This window comes from Lipophrys pholis, assembly GCF_963383615.2.
Source record: "Lipophrys pholis genome assembly, chromosome: 22".
Lineage (NCBI taxonomy): Eukaryota > Metazoa > Chordata > Actinopteri > Blenniiformes > Blenniidae > Lipophrys > Lipophrys pholis.
The window spans coordinates 10,230,911-10,246,939 of NC_137644.1; the positions used below are offsets into that span (position 1 = coordinate 10,230,911).

At 49.2% G+C, this 16,029-nt stretch overlaps 1 protein-coding gene across 1 annotated transcript; it reads right to left on the bottom strand.

Moving 5' to 3' along the window:
- Positions 1 to 596: 596 nt before the first annotated feature.
- lrp6 (low density lipoprotein receptor-related protein 6) lies at positions 597 to 15,422 on the bottom strand. The gene is made up of 23 exons (XM_080492094.1): positions 15,134 to 15,422; positions 12,410 to 12,812; positions 11,184 to 11,381; positions 10,127 to 10,323; positions 9,864 to 9,995; positions 8,768 to 9,164; positions 8,517 to 8,688; positions 7,575 to 7,791; positions 7,191 to 7,480; positions 6,325 to 6,551; positions 6,059 to 6,243; positions 5,255 to 5,581; positions 4,834 to 5,036; positions 4,540 to 4,751; positions 4,260 to 4,450; positions 3,517 to 3,726; positions 3,312 to 3,437; positions 2,850 to 3,086; positions 2,648 to 2,758; positions 2,343 to 2,573; positions 2,126 to 2,262; positions 1,955 to 2,052; positions 597 to 1,527 (listed from the first exon to the last, which is right to left on the bottom strand). Exons 1-23 carry the CDS (start codon positions 15,186 to 15,188, stop codon positions 1,221 to 1,223), a joined length of 4,863 nt encoding a protein of 1,620 aa, XP_080348220.1. The 5' UTR covers positions 15,189 to 15,422; the 3' UTR covers positions 597 to 1,220.
- Positions 15,423 to 16,029: the final 607 nt, after the last annotated feature.

Here is a 16,029-nt window from a genome sequence, read left to right on the forward strand (position 1 = left end):
GATTTAAAAACAAAAAAAAAAACATGTTTAAAGATTGTCGTTAAATTCACGCTGGTGTTTTTGTCTTCTCTTAATGTGACGAACAAATGGCAAAAACAAGAAAATAAAAAACAAAGGCTCCTTTTCCCCCCCTGCCGTACGACGACGGTTCAACCTGTGGTCCTGACAGCTGCCTCCAGAAAGGTTGGAGGATCCTTCACACACACGTGGAGACGGCCTGATGGGTAGATTGTCAGCGTTTGTAGAAAAATAGAAGGAGGCGGTATAAAAAAAGACGGAATGAAGAGTCGGATGGAGATTTACAAGTCGTTTCTATATAGCTTATAAATACGTATCTACACAATATGTGGTACAAAAATACTATGGAGCATTTCCTGGGCACTGAATCCTCTGTGGGAGTTTCCTCAAAGTCACGATAAAACAAAACAAACAACAAAAAGACGACATGAAGCTGCGTCAGGCACGAGATCGTCTTCTCCATGGAGACGCCGCCACCGCCGCCCGGCGCTGACAGGAAGTGCCGGAAGCGCCTCGCAGGGGCGTCAGGTGCAGCCGGGCATTTTTCAATGAGAACAGAAAGACACAAAGTGAGTTTTGGTTTAAATCCGTCTGAACGTCGGCGCCGCGGTTCAGGATGTGAGTCACGAAGCGTGAGCTTCAGTCTTCATGGCGCCCCCCGGTGGCTGCACTCGTAACAAACTCCCGACACATTTCCAGCGCATCCCGCTGCTCGGTCGCAGATTGTGACTCACACCCTGACCGGACGCTTCGTACAAACTGTCTCGCTTCAGAGGAGGCTCACCCCTCCCCCTTCGGGAGGCGGGGCTTCTGATCCTGTCTCCATGGTAACAGGCGTCGCCTCCCATGACTGTTGGTTTTTGGCATTGTTTAAGTGGAACGCCCCGCTGATGATGATGTGATTTTTTTTTTTTTGTCCTTCAGCCTCTTTTTCTCTCTTCTGCTTTAAGGCAACTTATATTTGTGATGATTTTAATAAAACCTTTTCTTAAAAAATTTACAAATTTCTTAATACAAACCTCTATGGCGTCATCAGTAAACACTGTATAGAAAATATATAAATATGTTTTTCTCTGTTTGTACAAATGTTCTGCAGCTCCTCTTTCCCTTTTTTCAGCCTCCTTCAGTCTCTCGTTCCCATTCTTCGCCTCATATATGCACAATTGCTATTTACAGTGAGGGGGCGGAGCTGTGCGGCAGGCTCATGAGGAGTCCGTGCAGGGCGAGGGCGGTGGCGGGTACAGGTGGTGCGAGTAGCTGCGCTCGGTGTAAGGCGACGGCGGGCAGCTCTCGCAGTTCTCCTCCGCCGACAGGTACTGGCTGCGGGGTGTCGGCGGCGGCGGGAAAGGCTCCGAGTCGTAGTTGAGGTCGCTGGTGTAGCCCTTGGTGGCGGTGGCGGCGCTGGACTTGAGCGGTGCTCGGCGTCCCGGCGTGTAGTCGCTGTCGCACACGTCCGTGCTGCAGGGGGTGGTGGGCGGGGCGAAGTGTCGGTAGGTGTACGGCCGATAGCTTCACAAAGGAAAGACGGAAACTTTAGTTTGACTAACAATCAAACCTCTTTCAGTCTGAGGAGTTTAGTTTGGATGTTTAAGATCTCTGTACAGCAGAGGACGTCTGGGCGGTGCAAAGATAAGCTGTGTGAGTGTGCGTGAGTGTGCGAGTGCGAGAGAAGTGTGAGGGAGTATGTAGAATTGTGTGGGAGAAAGTGTGGAGCTATCTGGAGGGTGTGAGACTGTGTGGGAGTGTGAAAAAGTGAGTGGGAGTGAAGGAGACTGTGTGCAAGTGTGCACCTGAGAGAAAAGTGTGTGTGTGTGTGTGTGAGTGTGTAGAAGTATGTGCGGGAATGTGTTAGATTGTGTTGAAGAGTGTGGAAGGGTGTTACAGTGTGTGTGAGTTCTCGTAGCAGTGTGTACTAGTAGAGGTGGAGGGTCGGTACCTGTAGGATCTGTGAGTTGACGGACTGTTGGAGGAATATCCGAACTCCATGGTGTACTGCGAGCGCACGGTGGCCGGAGAGGGAGGAGGGTTGAGGATCTGAAAGCAGACGCACTGTTAGCTTGTGATGGGGGGGTGGGGGTGGGGGGCTGCTGCCTCTCTGGACGCTCACCGGGGGGGAGTACGTGCCCTTGGTGCTGGACGAGCTGCTGGACGACGCCCCGGTGACGTGAGCGCGGTCGTACGGCGGCCCGCTGCTCCCACCCATGATGCTGAGAGAGCCAATCACAGACTTCCCTCGGGACATTCCTGCAGACAGACAGAGGTTAGAGGTGTCACTCCTCTCTGAAGCTTGTAACTCCTCCACAAGAGTTAGAGGTTTGTCTCACCGGGCAGCGAGCTGGACAGCGAGTTGGGATGTGGCACGTATCCCAGTGGCACGGAGGACGGGCCGTGGACCACAAAGTCGTTGGTGACCGTCTCGCCGTCGTCCTTCATCTGCGGACAGTGGACGCGCTGACACACAAAGTATACGGTGCCCACCACGAACAGCGTCAAGACCACGGCCACCACGGAGATGATGGTGTTGTTGGGAGGCGGCGGCGGCTCCTCCGTGGGGTCTGAAAACACAGAAGAAGAAGTGTTGGAGAGGATCTGAGGGTCAGTGGAATCCAGCACAGCGTTGGAGACTCACAGCAGCCGATCTCGTCCGAGTTGTCCGTACAGTCCATGTTGTGGTCGCACTTCTTGTGTTTGCCGATGCACTGACCGTTGGAGCAGGTGAACTGATCGGCCGGACAGCGAACTGCACACACGGAGCGGGACAACGGTTTATCTTCAGGCCCGTGTTCGGGAAGCGAACAGGAGATCTCGGAAAGCCAGCCCTTCCCCCTCACCTTCACATTTGTTCTCGTCGGAGCGGTCCTGGCAGTTGGCGTCTCCGTTGCAGCGCAGACTCTGGTCGATGCACTGCCGACTGTCGCACTGGAACTCGGACTCGGAGCAGACGGGGCAGTCCTCCTCGTCGCTGCTGTCGTCGCACTCGGGGTAGCCGTCGCAGCGCCACGCCTGAGGGATGCAGTCCACCTCGCCGGAGGTGCAGGAGAACTGCTCGGGGGAGCAGGTGGGAGGCTCTGAGGGGGGAGACACAGCACAGAACGCTTCAGGTCAGCAGCTGACCTGTAACCCCGGATTTTTATCTGCTGTGAGGACAAATCTCCGAGGAGCTTCGTTCACAATCCTGCAGTCGGACTTCAGCGGAGAATTCACAGCATTCCAACACTGCTGAATGTGTGGAGGAGGACTGGAAGGAGTCACTTCTGCTCAGAGAACAAACACATCAAAGAGAGTGTGTTTACCTCCACAGGACAGCTCGTCGGGCAGCAGCACCAGGTGGACGGGGCAGGAGCAGCGCGTGGTCCCGTCTCCCTTCACGATGCAGATGTGCGAGCAGCCGCCGTTGTCCCACGTACACGGATGTTTACCTGCAAGGAGGCGCAGACAGAGTGAGTCCGACGGGCACGAGCAAGGCCGCCCGTCTGACGGAGTGGAGCGCGGACTCACCGTACTCCCTCATGTCGAGCTCGTGCACGGCGTGGATGTCGCTCAGGTAGGCGATGCGGGCCTGGATCTTGGTGCGGCCCTCCCGGGTGGTCTTGTCGATGCGCTCGATCATCTGCTGCTGCTTGTCGATCCAGTACAGGTGGTTGCCGAAGACGGTGAGGCCCACCGGCTGCAGGATGTTGGAGTCGGCGATAACGATGCGGTTCGCTCCTACAGGGTTCGACGCCACAAACAAAACCAGGGAAAACAAACGGTTGGAGGGCAAAAAACTTCAAGGAAGAAAAGGCAACAAAACGGGAGAGGAGCTGAGGGGGGAGGCAGGGGGGAGGATGGAGAGCAACACACCCACGTCAGAGAGAGACCGTCTGCAGGAAACAACAACCAGGAGACTGAAAACTGTACAAAATATCAACCTCAAGACTAAAAACGGTGAAAAAATTAAAACAGTACCAAAAAAATCCCCCCAGAAAACTAAAAACAAGGAAAAAAAAAAAAAAAAAAAAAAAACTGAATCAGAAAAAACTTAATTCAACCCTGAGAGGAAATAAGTTGACTAAAACTAAAAAATATCAACCAGGAGACAAAACAACGTTGGAGGGAGAAAAGAAAACGATATATAAATAAATAAAGAACCCAGTAAATAACAACCAGGACATTTTGAAAGAAAGAGTAGAAGAAAAACCCGACAGGAAGTGAAAAGTGTGAAACCATCTGGAGCGTCACGCTGATCGAAGCGGACTCACCGGAGAGGTCGCTGCTCTCGATGCGCCGCAGGTCCGAGTCCACCCAGAACAGCTTCCCCACCTGGTTGTCGATGGCCAGAGCCACCGGCTTCCCCAGACCGCTGAAGAAGAGCACCTCGCGCTCCGTCCCGTCCAGCGCCGCTCGCTCGATCTTGGGCGAGCGCTCCAGCAGGTTGGTGAAGTACATGTAGCTGCAGGAGGAGGGCCAGGTTAGAACCACTGACTGGTGTGGTTTTATGTAGAGGGAACCACTTCCTGTCAGACTGCTGATGTCACTCACCCTCTCTCGGGGTTGACCACGATGGCCCGAGGCTTGTCGTGCTCACCGTGCAGCACCACGCCCACGCGGCTGCCGTCGGTGCGGGTCACGTTGATGACGTTGGTCACCTCGCTGGTCCAGTAGATGAAGCGGCTGTAGATGTCGATGCTCAGATCGTACAGCTGCAGACCTCCGGAGGCTCCGCCCAGCGACGCCGACACCACCGTCATGCTCTGGTTGGACGACAGCCAGCAGGGGGCGGTTAGACACGTGCAGGACACAGTCGACGGTTTTCTCGCTGAGCTCTGCTGGTACCTGGTTGCCGTCCTCCTGCGCCCGGCGGATGACGTTCTGCTTGGAGTCGATCCAGTACAGCTGCTTGTCCAGCGGGTCGTAGTCGATGGCGCGGACGTTCCTCAGACTGTGGATGGGCAGGATGATGTCGGGGCTCTGCTGCTCGTCCATTACCATCCTGTTGATGGCCGTCTTCTGGCTGAACAGCAGGAAGGACGTCGGCGCTGCAAACACACCAAATTTATCGTTCATTAAACATTTTACAATTACTAATTTTCTTTTGCTTGTGATTATAGCTTTTATTCACAATTCTTCTAGTGTTATAAACTATTCTTAAAATTATTTTTCGTGGTAGTTGTAGTGCAAATCTGTTCCACTGTTTTGTTGTCGTTCTTTTCTTTCCTGTAAGCCCCGCCCCCAAGTGAAGTGGGTGTGGCCTCACCGCTGCAGGTTTTGTTGTCAAAGTTCAGGGAGAAGTGGGCGGGGCAACCGCAGACGAAGCTGCTGACGGGCACGGCGAGGCAGAGGTGCGAGCAGTGGCCGTTGGTGGAGGCGCAGGCGTTCCAGCCGCCCTGACGGGACGAGTGGAAGACCAGGATGTCCATGACGTAGTCCAGGTGGCCCTGGATCACCGTCCGGTTCTGGCCGCTGGTCTTGTTGGCCCGCTCGATGCTGCGCTGGCTCCAGTCCGTCCAGTAGATGTAGTCCTGGTACTGGGTCAGGCCGAAAGGGTGCGGCAGGTCGTCGGCGATCACCTCGCGGTCCTGACCTGTGGTGCCACAAGAAGCGCATGCAAACATGAGAAGGCGGAGCCACGCTGAGCGCGCTCATTACAGACTGAAACAGGACCGAACCAGGAATGCAACCAATCTGAAACCAGGTCAGGAACTATTCTGGAAGAACTGAATCCAGATTGAAACACAATGTTTAACTCGTCTGAGTGAAAGCAATAAATGCGGTCAAAAATGAACCCATTATCTGATCTGGACCTTTTCAGGTCAACAGCTAGTCTGAAGTCAAACGGCTCATTTTTAAACGGGACTAAAAACAGTTGCTAAAAAAAAAAAAACTAACAAAAACAAAAAACTGACTGATCGAAAAAGTCTGATTCAGACTTATTTCACACTAGTGTTTAGAAGTGGCCTGAGTGTGAGTGAGGAGAAACTTGGTCTGGAGATCTCGGTCCTGTTCACACTGTGTCACTGGGACCAAAGTGGACTGTGTCTGACGGTCTGGTTCTGCTCACCGAGCATGTTGGAAGACTCAATGAGCGTCGTGTCCAAATCCGTCCAGTAGAGGCGCCGCTCTGCGTAGTCGATGGTAAGCCCGTTGGCTCGGCCCACATCGGCCACCAGTGTGATACGTCCGGTTCCGTCCATCGCCGCCCGGTCGATCTTGGGCTTCCCACCCCACTCGGTCCAGTACATGTACCTGTGGAGCGGACACGGGTCAACACACACCAGCTTCACCTGACCGGACAACCCCAGTTCTATTGCTTCCTTCGAGTCTCACCCCTCAGCGGGGTCCAGGGCCAGGGCTCGAGGACTGTCCAGGTCCTTCCAGACCAGGACCTGCCGGTGCTGCCCGTCCAGCTTGGCCACCTCGATGCGGTTGGTGCCGGTGTCGGCCCAGTACAGGTTCTTCCCCAGCCAGTCCACCGCCATGCCCTCCGGGTAGTCCAGGCCGAACTCCACCACGTGCTCCAGAGCGCTGCCGTTCATGAAGGCCCGCGAGATGGTCTGCAGAACAACATGTCAGATATAGATTTAGAGGATCCAGAGCCAGTTTAGACTGGGCCCAAGAACAGTCCAGACCTAAGAAATGTCTGAGCCAGGTCCAAAAATTGGAATAATGTCCAGATTAAAGAACCGTCAAAATCTGGTTCAAAATCAGATTCAGCAGAGTTAAAAACCTGATTAAACCAGGTTTAACACGAGATTACACTGTGAATACAATCAATTTAAACCGGGTTGACTCCTGTTTAAATATGCACTAAAGCTAAGAATGTCCACACCTGGTTTAAACAGAGTAAGAAATCCAATTGAACCAAATCAAAAGATAAATGGGTATAAAGAGTCACAAAACCTGCCTTAAAAAAAAAGTCTAACCAATTCTTAAGTCAATATGAATTAACATCCGATCTAAACTGGAATAAAAACAAGTGAGTCTGAATTGAAAACTGGTCCAAACTAAAGTTTTCTAAAACTGTTTAAAAACAAAATGGGACAAATACTAGGTAACAGGTGGAGAAACTGCACCAAAACTGATTAAACACATTAAAAAAAGACAAAGACATAATCAGAATAAATCTGGTCCAAACACAAAATTAAAAACCAGTTAAAAGCAGATTTTTTAAAAAAAATACTTAAAGCGCCCACCTTCAGCGTGATGTCGGTCCAATAGATCCGGTTGTCGGTGACGTCGAAGTCGAGCGCGGACGCCTCCTTGACGCCGGTCAGCGGGATGGCCACGTTGTTGTTGTTGGTCTCCAGGGAGATGCGGCGGATGTCGGTGTGTCGGGAGAAGAGCAGGAAGGCCTCGGGGACAATGCAGGTCTTCATGTCAGCGATGAGCTCCAGACCGATGGGGCAGCCACACTGAACGCCGCGGGGCTTGAACAGGCAGAGGTGGCTGCAGCCCCCGTTCGCTTCCGCACACGGGTTTGTACCTGAGGGGGGGACACAAGAGGCGTTCAGGGTCAGTGGGACATTGGAGCGTGTCAGGGCGTTCTCGTGGTGTGTCCGTGGTGCGTCCGGACTCACCGTGGACCTGGTACACCGAGGTGGCCTTGAGGCCCATGAGGTCGGGCAGCTGGTCGATGATGACCTGCCGCTCGGCGGTGCGTTTGTGGACCCGCTCGATGCTCCGGCGCTGCCAGTCGGTCCAGTAGATGAAGTCTCCGAGCAGCGTGAAGCCGAAGATGTGCGGCAGGTTGATGTCCACCATGACACGGCGGCCCGTCCCGTCCATGTTCATCATCTGGGGAGGGAAAGGGAGAGGAGGGTCACCGTCACTTTAAAAATGGAAAGAACTGAATAAATGGACTTTCTGAAGCAACGTCCTAAATCTCAGTCTGTACATTTGTCTGGTATAATATCGTGAGGCTAATATTTTGATGAAACGTGAGAGAAATTTGTTGTTTTTCTTGCTAGTTAATAGTGAAGAAAACAATTGAGGGGCTACAGAGTTCCACTGAGCTGTTCTCAGACAGCGGGAGCAGAACTTTGGTTCCTGTGGAGGCACATTAGAAGATGTGTGTGTGTGTGTGTTTGTGCGTGCAGCAGGAATGTGAGGAATCTGCACAAATGTGTGATTGGCTGATTCGCCGTGGCCCTGCATGGCCCACCGCCATCTTTGTTAACGTTCCTGCGAGAGGCACAGAGGAGGGGAGGAGAGTGAGAGGAAGAGAGGAGCCAGAAGAAGAGAGAAAGTGGAGGGAGAGGAAAGCGGGGGGAGGAGGAGAGGAGGTTGAAGCAGAGAAGGAAGAAAGGAGGGAAGGAGGAAGAAAAGAATGATGAGAAGAGGAGGAAAACAGAAAGAAAAGGAAGAGAAAGAAAAAAGGAAAGGAAAAGAGGAAGAGGAGTCAGACAGGACGGGAGGAGGAGAAAGAGAGGAGAGAGCAGCTCCTCAACCACAGATGTGCTGCTACAGTGATGAAGTCATGGTTCGATTCCCGGCCCCCCGGCCCGAGCAGAGCCTCTCACCTCGATCTTGTCTGTCTTGGCGTCTCCCCAGTAGATCTTCCTCTGCTGGTAGTCCAGCGCCAGTCCGTTGGGCCAGCCCAGCGACGTGTTGACCATCACCACCCGCTCCATCCCGTCCAGGTCGGCCCGCTCAATCTTGGGCACCTCGCCCCAGTCCGTCCAGTACATGTACCTGAGGGGGCGGGGATGTTTATTCAAACTGCCCTCACACCAAATCTCCAGTATTAAAGTCACGTTCGATAGTTTCTCACCCGGCCTCGGGGTCCAGCACGATGGCCCTCGGCTCGTCCAGGTCCTCGGAGATCAGGATCTTGCGCATGGTGCCGTTGAGCCTGGTCACCTCGATGCGGTCGGTGCCGGTGTCGGTCCAGTACAGGTTACGAGCGATCCAGTCGACCGCGATGCCGTCGGGGTGGCTGACCTGCGAGGTGACCACGAACTGCGCGTCGCTGCCGTCTAGCTGCGAGCGGCGGATGGCCTTCACGTCGTCGTCCGTCCAGTAGATGTAGCCCTCCACCGGGTCGTAGTCAATGGCGATGGCGTGGCGGATGTCGTCCACCTGCAGGATGATGTCAGTGAAGTCGGGCATGTCGAGGGAGATGCGGCGCAGGTCGGTGCGCCGGGCGAGCAGCAGCATCTCCGTCGCACCTGAGCAGGAAGCAAGAAACAACCAGGTCAGCGCCCGGAGTGGAGCCTCAAAGTATCCGAGTATCAGGGAGGCCTCAACAGAGCAGACGTCAGAATAAACAATCGAGAGCAGGAAGCTTCCCTTAATCTGAAAGACTTAATCCAACAATATCTGGTTCTGTGATTTAAAAAGTCGATACGACCTTGACATCTGAAATACAAGATTAACGATCACATGAGGATCAGTCCATCTGTTTGGAAATGTCAGATAATATAGATTCAAAAAAATATTTGGATTTGAATTCGACTAAAGTCCCAAAAGGTGGCATTTAAAATCTAGTTCAGATTTGACGAGTCCAGGTGTCGTGGTTTTTAATCTGGTCTAATTTGGTCTATGGAAATATAATCTGCGATATCTCCCATTTAGCATTCCTACAAATAGAATAAAGGTTATACAAATTCAATATTGGATGTTGGGTAAATGTCATAGGTTTCACTGTATGACATTCTAAGATGAAAATTAAACTCGATCAGCTCAGTTCTCTCCTTTATATCGTGGCTCTGTGCATCGGGAGACGTTAGAGTTAATAATGAATTAACTTCTGCTCACAAAATATTAACTTATGTACAAAAGATAAAAGAAATATCTGTTGATTTTAGCAAAAAAAAAAAAAGAAAAAAAAAAGAAGTGCCGATAGCAGAGTCTGTGGACGTCCTCACCGTCTCTGCAGGTCTTGCCGTCCTCCAGCAGCTGGACTCCGGTGGGACAGGCGCACTGAAAGAACGGCGCCCGAGGAGACAGCAGGCAGAGGTGGGAACATCCTCCATTGTTCAGGGAACACGGGGTGCTTACTGCTGTGCACACGCAGACGACAGGTTACACACTACAAACACACGTTCATTGAACACATCCTCTAGAACCAAAGTGATCTAAATCCACAGGGTGGTTCTGGTTTTGGTTCTGGAGGACCGGACCGACTCACCGTGCAGCTGCCTCTTGGCGCTGAACACGTGGATGTCCATCGGCGAGAAGATGTCGGAGTGCACGATGCGCTGCTCGCCGCCCGTCTGCTTCCTGCACGAGTGGATGGAGTGAGTGTTCCAGTCGGTCCAGAACAGCGTGTCCTCGTACAGGGTGAGGGCGAAGGGGTGAGGCAGCTCCCCTTTGACCACCACCTCCCTGAAAACAGCAGGCAGGGGGGGTCAGACACACCCGGAACTGGAGCTGGACCAGAAGTGGACAACAACTGGCCCAGGGGTCTGTCTCTACTGGTTCCCGAAAGCTTTCATTAAATTATACATAAATAAACATTTTATCTGATGATTGGCTCAGGTACTCAACAAGAGTCATTTTCTAAAGGACTCTTATCTCTTGGCTAGAGACGTCTTTGAAAAACGGTGCCGCAAGCGAAATAAGGAAACTAGTTAAAACCACCAGAAATGGGATGTTTAAGCAAAAACAGCAAAAAAACTAAAATGATTGAAAAAATGTAAACAAAAAGGCTTAATAATGGAAAACAAAACGTGCAATGCGGCTTAAAAAAGCAGCCAAAATGATTAAAACAGGTGAAATGTAGAAATTAAAAATAAAATAAAAATCTGAAAAAGAAGAGTGAAACGGCTAAAATCAGGTACAAAAACAGCTGAAAATGAAATGTTTTTGGTCAACAAGGCTGCAGACCCCTGAACTACACTAAAACTAGATTACAACTGGACCACAAGCAGATTGCAGCTCAACAAAAACTGGACCACAACAAGACTAGAACTGGATTAAAAGAGGACTAAAACTAGACCACCAACCAGAAATTGACTGCTACTCCGTTAAAGGCGGATTACAACTGGACGACAAAGCAGAAAGCTGAATTTAAAAAAAAATAAAAACCTCAAGAGAATCGAGAGATTCTGGACCAAACATGAAGAAAACAGAACATCAATCATGATAAATTCTGTGTTAAAAAACCTTCCGGTCCCCGTAACCCGATGACCCCTGTCTGCGGTGGAACCAAGAACAGGTCCTGGTTTGGACCGGTAGAGGTTTACCTGGAGGACCCGTCCAGGTTGGCGCGGTGGATGAAGTTGTGCTTGGCGTCGGCCCAGTACAGCTTCTGGAGGCTGTAGTCCAGCGTGAGTCCGTTGGGCCAGTAGATCTCCTTGTCGATGATCATGGAGCGGTTGGTGCCGTCCATCCCCGCCCGCTCGATCTTGGGGACCTCGCCCCAGTCGGTCCAGTACATGAAGCTGAGGACACAGACGGACGGCCGTCAACACCAGGACTACAGACACGAGGGGGTCGAACGCTGGACTCTCCAAATGTGATCAAAATGACTCTTCCAGGAAGTCAAACGATTCAGAGTGACGAAGTCTGAAGACTTTTAACAAACAAAGTACAACCACATCAAGTCAACACTGTTTAATAACCGAGCCTCACTCACGCTAATGTGACATCATTTACCCCGAGATGCTGTGATCCCGTCTGAAAACATACTTCACCAACTGACCTCTGGCTAAACCCCGCCCCCAAACCCAAACGAACCAATAGCATTCAACTATTAACTGCCCGGACCAGGACAAACAACCTCAGCTCCGGAAAGAAGAATTAGAGATGGCGACACTTTTGTTGTTTTCTAAATCATTTAAAGATGCAAAAATTAAACAAGGAAACAAGTTGTTTTCATTATGTTGCTGAGATCCAGCCAGACTCTCCTGCTTGAACAAAGGAGATCTCGTGAGCTCATTGTCACAATTTCTTTTGTTGTGGCACAGAACACATGTGAGGAAAATGCTTATATTTTCACAAAAAAACTAACCAAATACAACAGAAAATCACTACAATCTCAACATAAAGCCAATTTTAATGAAGCCTTCTGGTGTAAAATACAGTGAAATGTCCAAAAAAGTAGTATATCTGTTGGATTATGGGTGTTTTTATAAAATCAACCAGATTTAAGAAAAATTTTAATCAATGTTTTATTTGAAATTTTTACCATTTGCTTGCATATTGGAGCCTCTTGCGAGCTGGCTTTGGCCCACGGGCCTCATGTTTGACACCCTGGGGTATAGACTATGCACTGCCTTATATGTACCGTCGACACAGTCGTACATATCCGCCTTTAGCCTGAGCGTGGCTCGCCACTAGCATAGCCAGCAGTCGCAGGCTAATATGAAGTGTTGTGGGAATAGACGACAGTTAAACCTGAAAACTAATAAAACATCAAGGTTTAACCGTTCAGTCCTTGACCAGGACCCCCGGCGCCAGTGGGACTCACCCCCTTTGTGGATCCAGAGCGATGGCTCGCGGCTGATCCAGCTCCTGCCAGAACAGAACCTTCCTCAGCGTCCCGTCCAGCTCCGCCACCTCGATGCGGTTCGTCTCCGAGTCCGTCCAATACAGTTTGTTACCCAGCCAGTCACAGGCCAGCCCGTCGGGCGAGGCCAGACCCGGGACTACCGTCTCCACGCTGCCGCCGCCGCCCCCCGACTGGTTGAAGGAGGTGCGTTTGATGGCCTCCTCGCTCACGTCGCTCCAATAAATGAGACCCCGCGAGAACACAAAGTCCACGGCGGCGGCGTCCTCCAGCCCTCCCACCACCACCGAGGCGTTGGCCTTGTTCCGCCCCGCGTCCACCAGCCGCAGGTCCCGCCTGTTTGCATACAGCAGGAGGGGGTCGCCTGAAGGGAGGCAAGACAAAACCAGATACTTCAGAATACGTCAAGAAAAGGATGATAAAAGATGTCAGAATACGACTTTAATGAGGAAAAAAAGAATTCACGTAGGTTTTATGAAGCAAAGAAATACCTTCAAAAATACAGGAACTAAAACATTCTCTTAAAACTGTTGAGTGTTTAGAGTAACTGCTTTAATGACATAAAAAAAAACAACAACGTTAATTTACATCTGAATAAGAAGTTCAGAAAAATGATTTCAAACTCCTGGAAGGAAAAAACAAACATAAAACAAAAATAAAAAAAACTCTCTTAAAGACCCGAGAACACAACTTCAAGACTGAAAATATTATTTGTTATATGAACGGCACCAAATGCGACATCTAAAGTAAGGAGAAAATAAAAATATTCTTTAAATCAGAAGAAAAACAAATATAAAACAATAGAGAACCTAATCCACTTTAACAATGAAAAACGATGAAAAAATCTAAAAAAAAATATGAGAAAAAAGTTTTAAATTTGGTCCAAAAAGATTGTTTGCTGCCTTTTTTTCTTAACCTTTGTTTAAACTTGTTTCTTTGAATTGAACTGTTTGACTTCATCCCACCAACACGTTTTTTATTTCAATTTGTTGTTTCACTGTTTATAAGCAGAAAATAATAATTAAAAAAAAATTAATAAAAGAGAGACAAATATCAAGGTTTTTTTATTCCCCGTTTTAAATCAGATTTGAGTCTTTTTCCTAATGTTTTGTTGATGAATTGTGAATTTGACAACTTTTATTCTCGTGTTTACACAGAAAAACCTGAAACATTTCTTATAAGAACGACTTAATTTGTGTATTGCACAATTATTATCTGAATGTTTCTGTCGAAATATGTAGTACGCACTTCTCACAGATTTCTGTAAAAAAAAAAAAGTTTTGTAAGTTTAACCTTTGGATGAGTTGACAAAGCTTCTGAAGAGGAAGTTCAGCTCTTCTGAAACATTTTTATAAAAAGTCATAAATAATCTGCTTTGAAATCTCAACTGAATTAAAAAGATTGAATATTCTTCATTTTGACAACTTAGAATGGATTTCCAGATGTTTAACGGAGTTATTTCACAGGGCTTTGAATAATATAATCCTCTTCTTTTTTTTTTTATCCAATTTCTACCTCAAAAAACAGATGTTTTTATCTGTGTATTTTTGTTGCTTTCGTTTCCATATTTAACAAAAATTATAATTTCATTATGAAAATGAACTATGCAACATTTACAGATGTCAACCGAGTTTGTGTCTCACAATAATAACGAGCATTAAAACAGGTTTTATAAAAGCAGAAAAACAAAATCACAATTTTGCTGATTTATAATGTTTGATTTAATTTACTAGTCTGTTGTTGACTGAACTGACCTCAGTATAAAATTACTAAGATTAAAATGACTCCTTCATTAAACAAACACACTTAAACAATTTTACCTCCATTATTTAAAATGATTAGAAATAAAGTTTGATGTTTTCCAGATGAAGAAACGTTTCAGTGTTTATTGCCTCATAGTAAAAATCAGCAGCTGTGATTTCACTTCAGCTTTAGCAGAAACTCCCTTTATCTCAGATGATCTATTCAAACTCATGATTTTCTCTCATTCCCGAGTTAAGCGTTTATCTGGTGTGTTAAATTAGAATCTTGGGAACTTGTTTGGTCTGTAACTGTTGTGTTTTCATCGAAAAAGTAACTTTAAATCAAAGATTCATAAGAAAATTCCACTTTTTTTTTCTCCTGTTTTCCTCATCTTTCGTGTTTTTTTTGTAGTTTTCTGGGTGGATGTTGAGCGCAATCTCAGTTTCACTAGTTATCTGACGTGTTTTCCTCGCAGTTCGCAGTGAATCAGCAGGTTAGATAAAGTTAAGCAGTTTACGTGCAGCTGGTTGTTCCTCCAACCTGTTAGCTTCCAGCTAACTAGCCGCTAGCATTTGTTGTGCTAACTGCCGCTAACGTGAATCCAGCCGGTTAAAGTTACTAAAACCCGAGTTAGTGGCTTTAAACCCGGGGTAAATGATGGAGTCCGGGGGTAAATGATCGGGTCCGCGGGGTGAACGACGCAGGGTAGCGGGGCCGGCGGGGTAACGGAGAGTGTTTTTCCCCCAGCTCAGTGCGCTAACACGGGCTGTTTGTGGTTTGCATCCCGGGCTAACGCTAGCTCCGCTCGGGAAGACCCGGAGGGCCCCGGGCCGGGCGACCGACATCCACCGGGAAACCGCTCCGAGCGGCGGGCAGCGGCGCTCCGGCGGGGCCGGGGCGAGCACACGGACGCGGGGAGTGGAGCTGGGAGGAGAAACTCACCTCGTACGAGAAAACAAAAAGTGCACAACAACAGGCTCCGCAGCGCGACTCCCATCTTTCTCCCGGTGCTCGGCCCAGCGCCGCTCCTCTCAGCGCGGTGCTCCCATCCCGCGGCCGCTCCGGGCCCGACACGAGGGGAGGGGGGTTTCCAGCGACGGTCACAGGTCGGAGCTCCGAGGTTCGATCACTGCGTCCCCGCTGCCATCGCGGCTGCTGCTCGGTCCTGAAGCTTCTCCTGCTCGGTGTCTCACATTGTCCTGCAGGAGCACCGCCGTCTCCTTCCGCTGTGAGTGAGTGAGAGCTGCTCCTCCCCCTCCTCCTCCTCCCTCATTCCCCCCCTCCTCCTCTCACCCCCACCCCTCATTCCCTTCCCCTGTCTTTCACCCCTCCACCTCTTCTCCACCTCTTCTTCTCCTCTTCTTCTCCTCTTCATCTTCCCTTCTCCTCCTGCTCCTCCTGCCTCCGAAATACATGGGCGCCTTCACGTTTCCCTCACATCCTGATGATGATGATGATTTTATTTCATACATGTAGATTATAGCAAACTTATAGCAAACTTTCCCCCTCCCATATTTTCATATGTACACATCCATGAACTCAGTTCACATGTAAATGTTCCAACATTCCTACAGCTCCAGTGTATAATATAAACTCACTCCTACCTCACATGCACACAATAACCTTCAAATATAGTTTACTCCTCTTGTTTTGACACATTTCAAAACATCACTCACAAAAAAAAGATATTTGGCTTTCAGATAAAATTTCAGAACGCTCCTATAACCTTGACCTTCCCTTAACATCTAGATGCACCCGTCCAGCTGTTCAATGTGTGGTTTCTTACTGCATCACATGCTGCTCTAAGAGGAACATTACAGTCTGGAAGTCCCAAACGC

What these genes read in the sequence shown, in the direction of transcription:
- lrp6 (XM_080492094.1), bottom strand. Translation starts at nt 15,188, where the DNA reads ATGGGAGTCGCGCTGCGGAGCCTGTTGTTGTGCACTTTTTGTTTTCTC. An exon ending in TGACAACAAAACCTGCAGCG is followed by an intron (nt 5,037 to 5,254) that starts GTGAGGCCACAC and finishes GTGTGTTTGCAG; the next exon opens with CGCCGACGTCCTTCCTGCTG. An exon ending in CGAGAGCAGCGACCTCTCCG is followed by an intron (nt 3,727 to 4,259) that starts GTGAGTCCGCTT and finishes CGAACCCTGTAG; the next exon opens with GAGCGAACCGCATCGTTATC.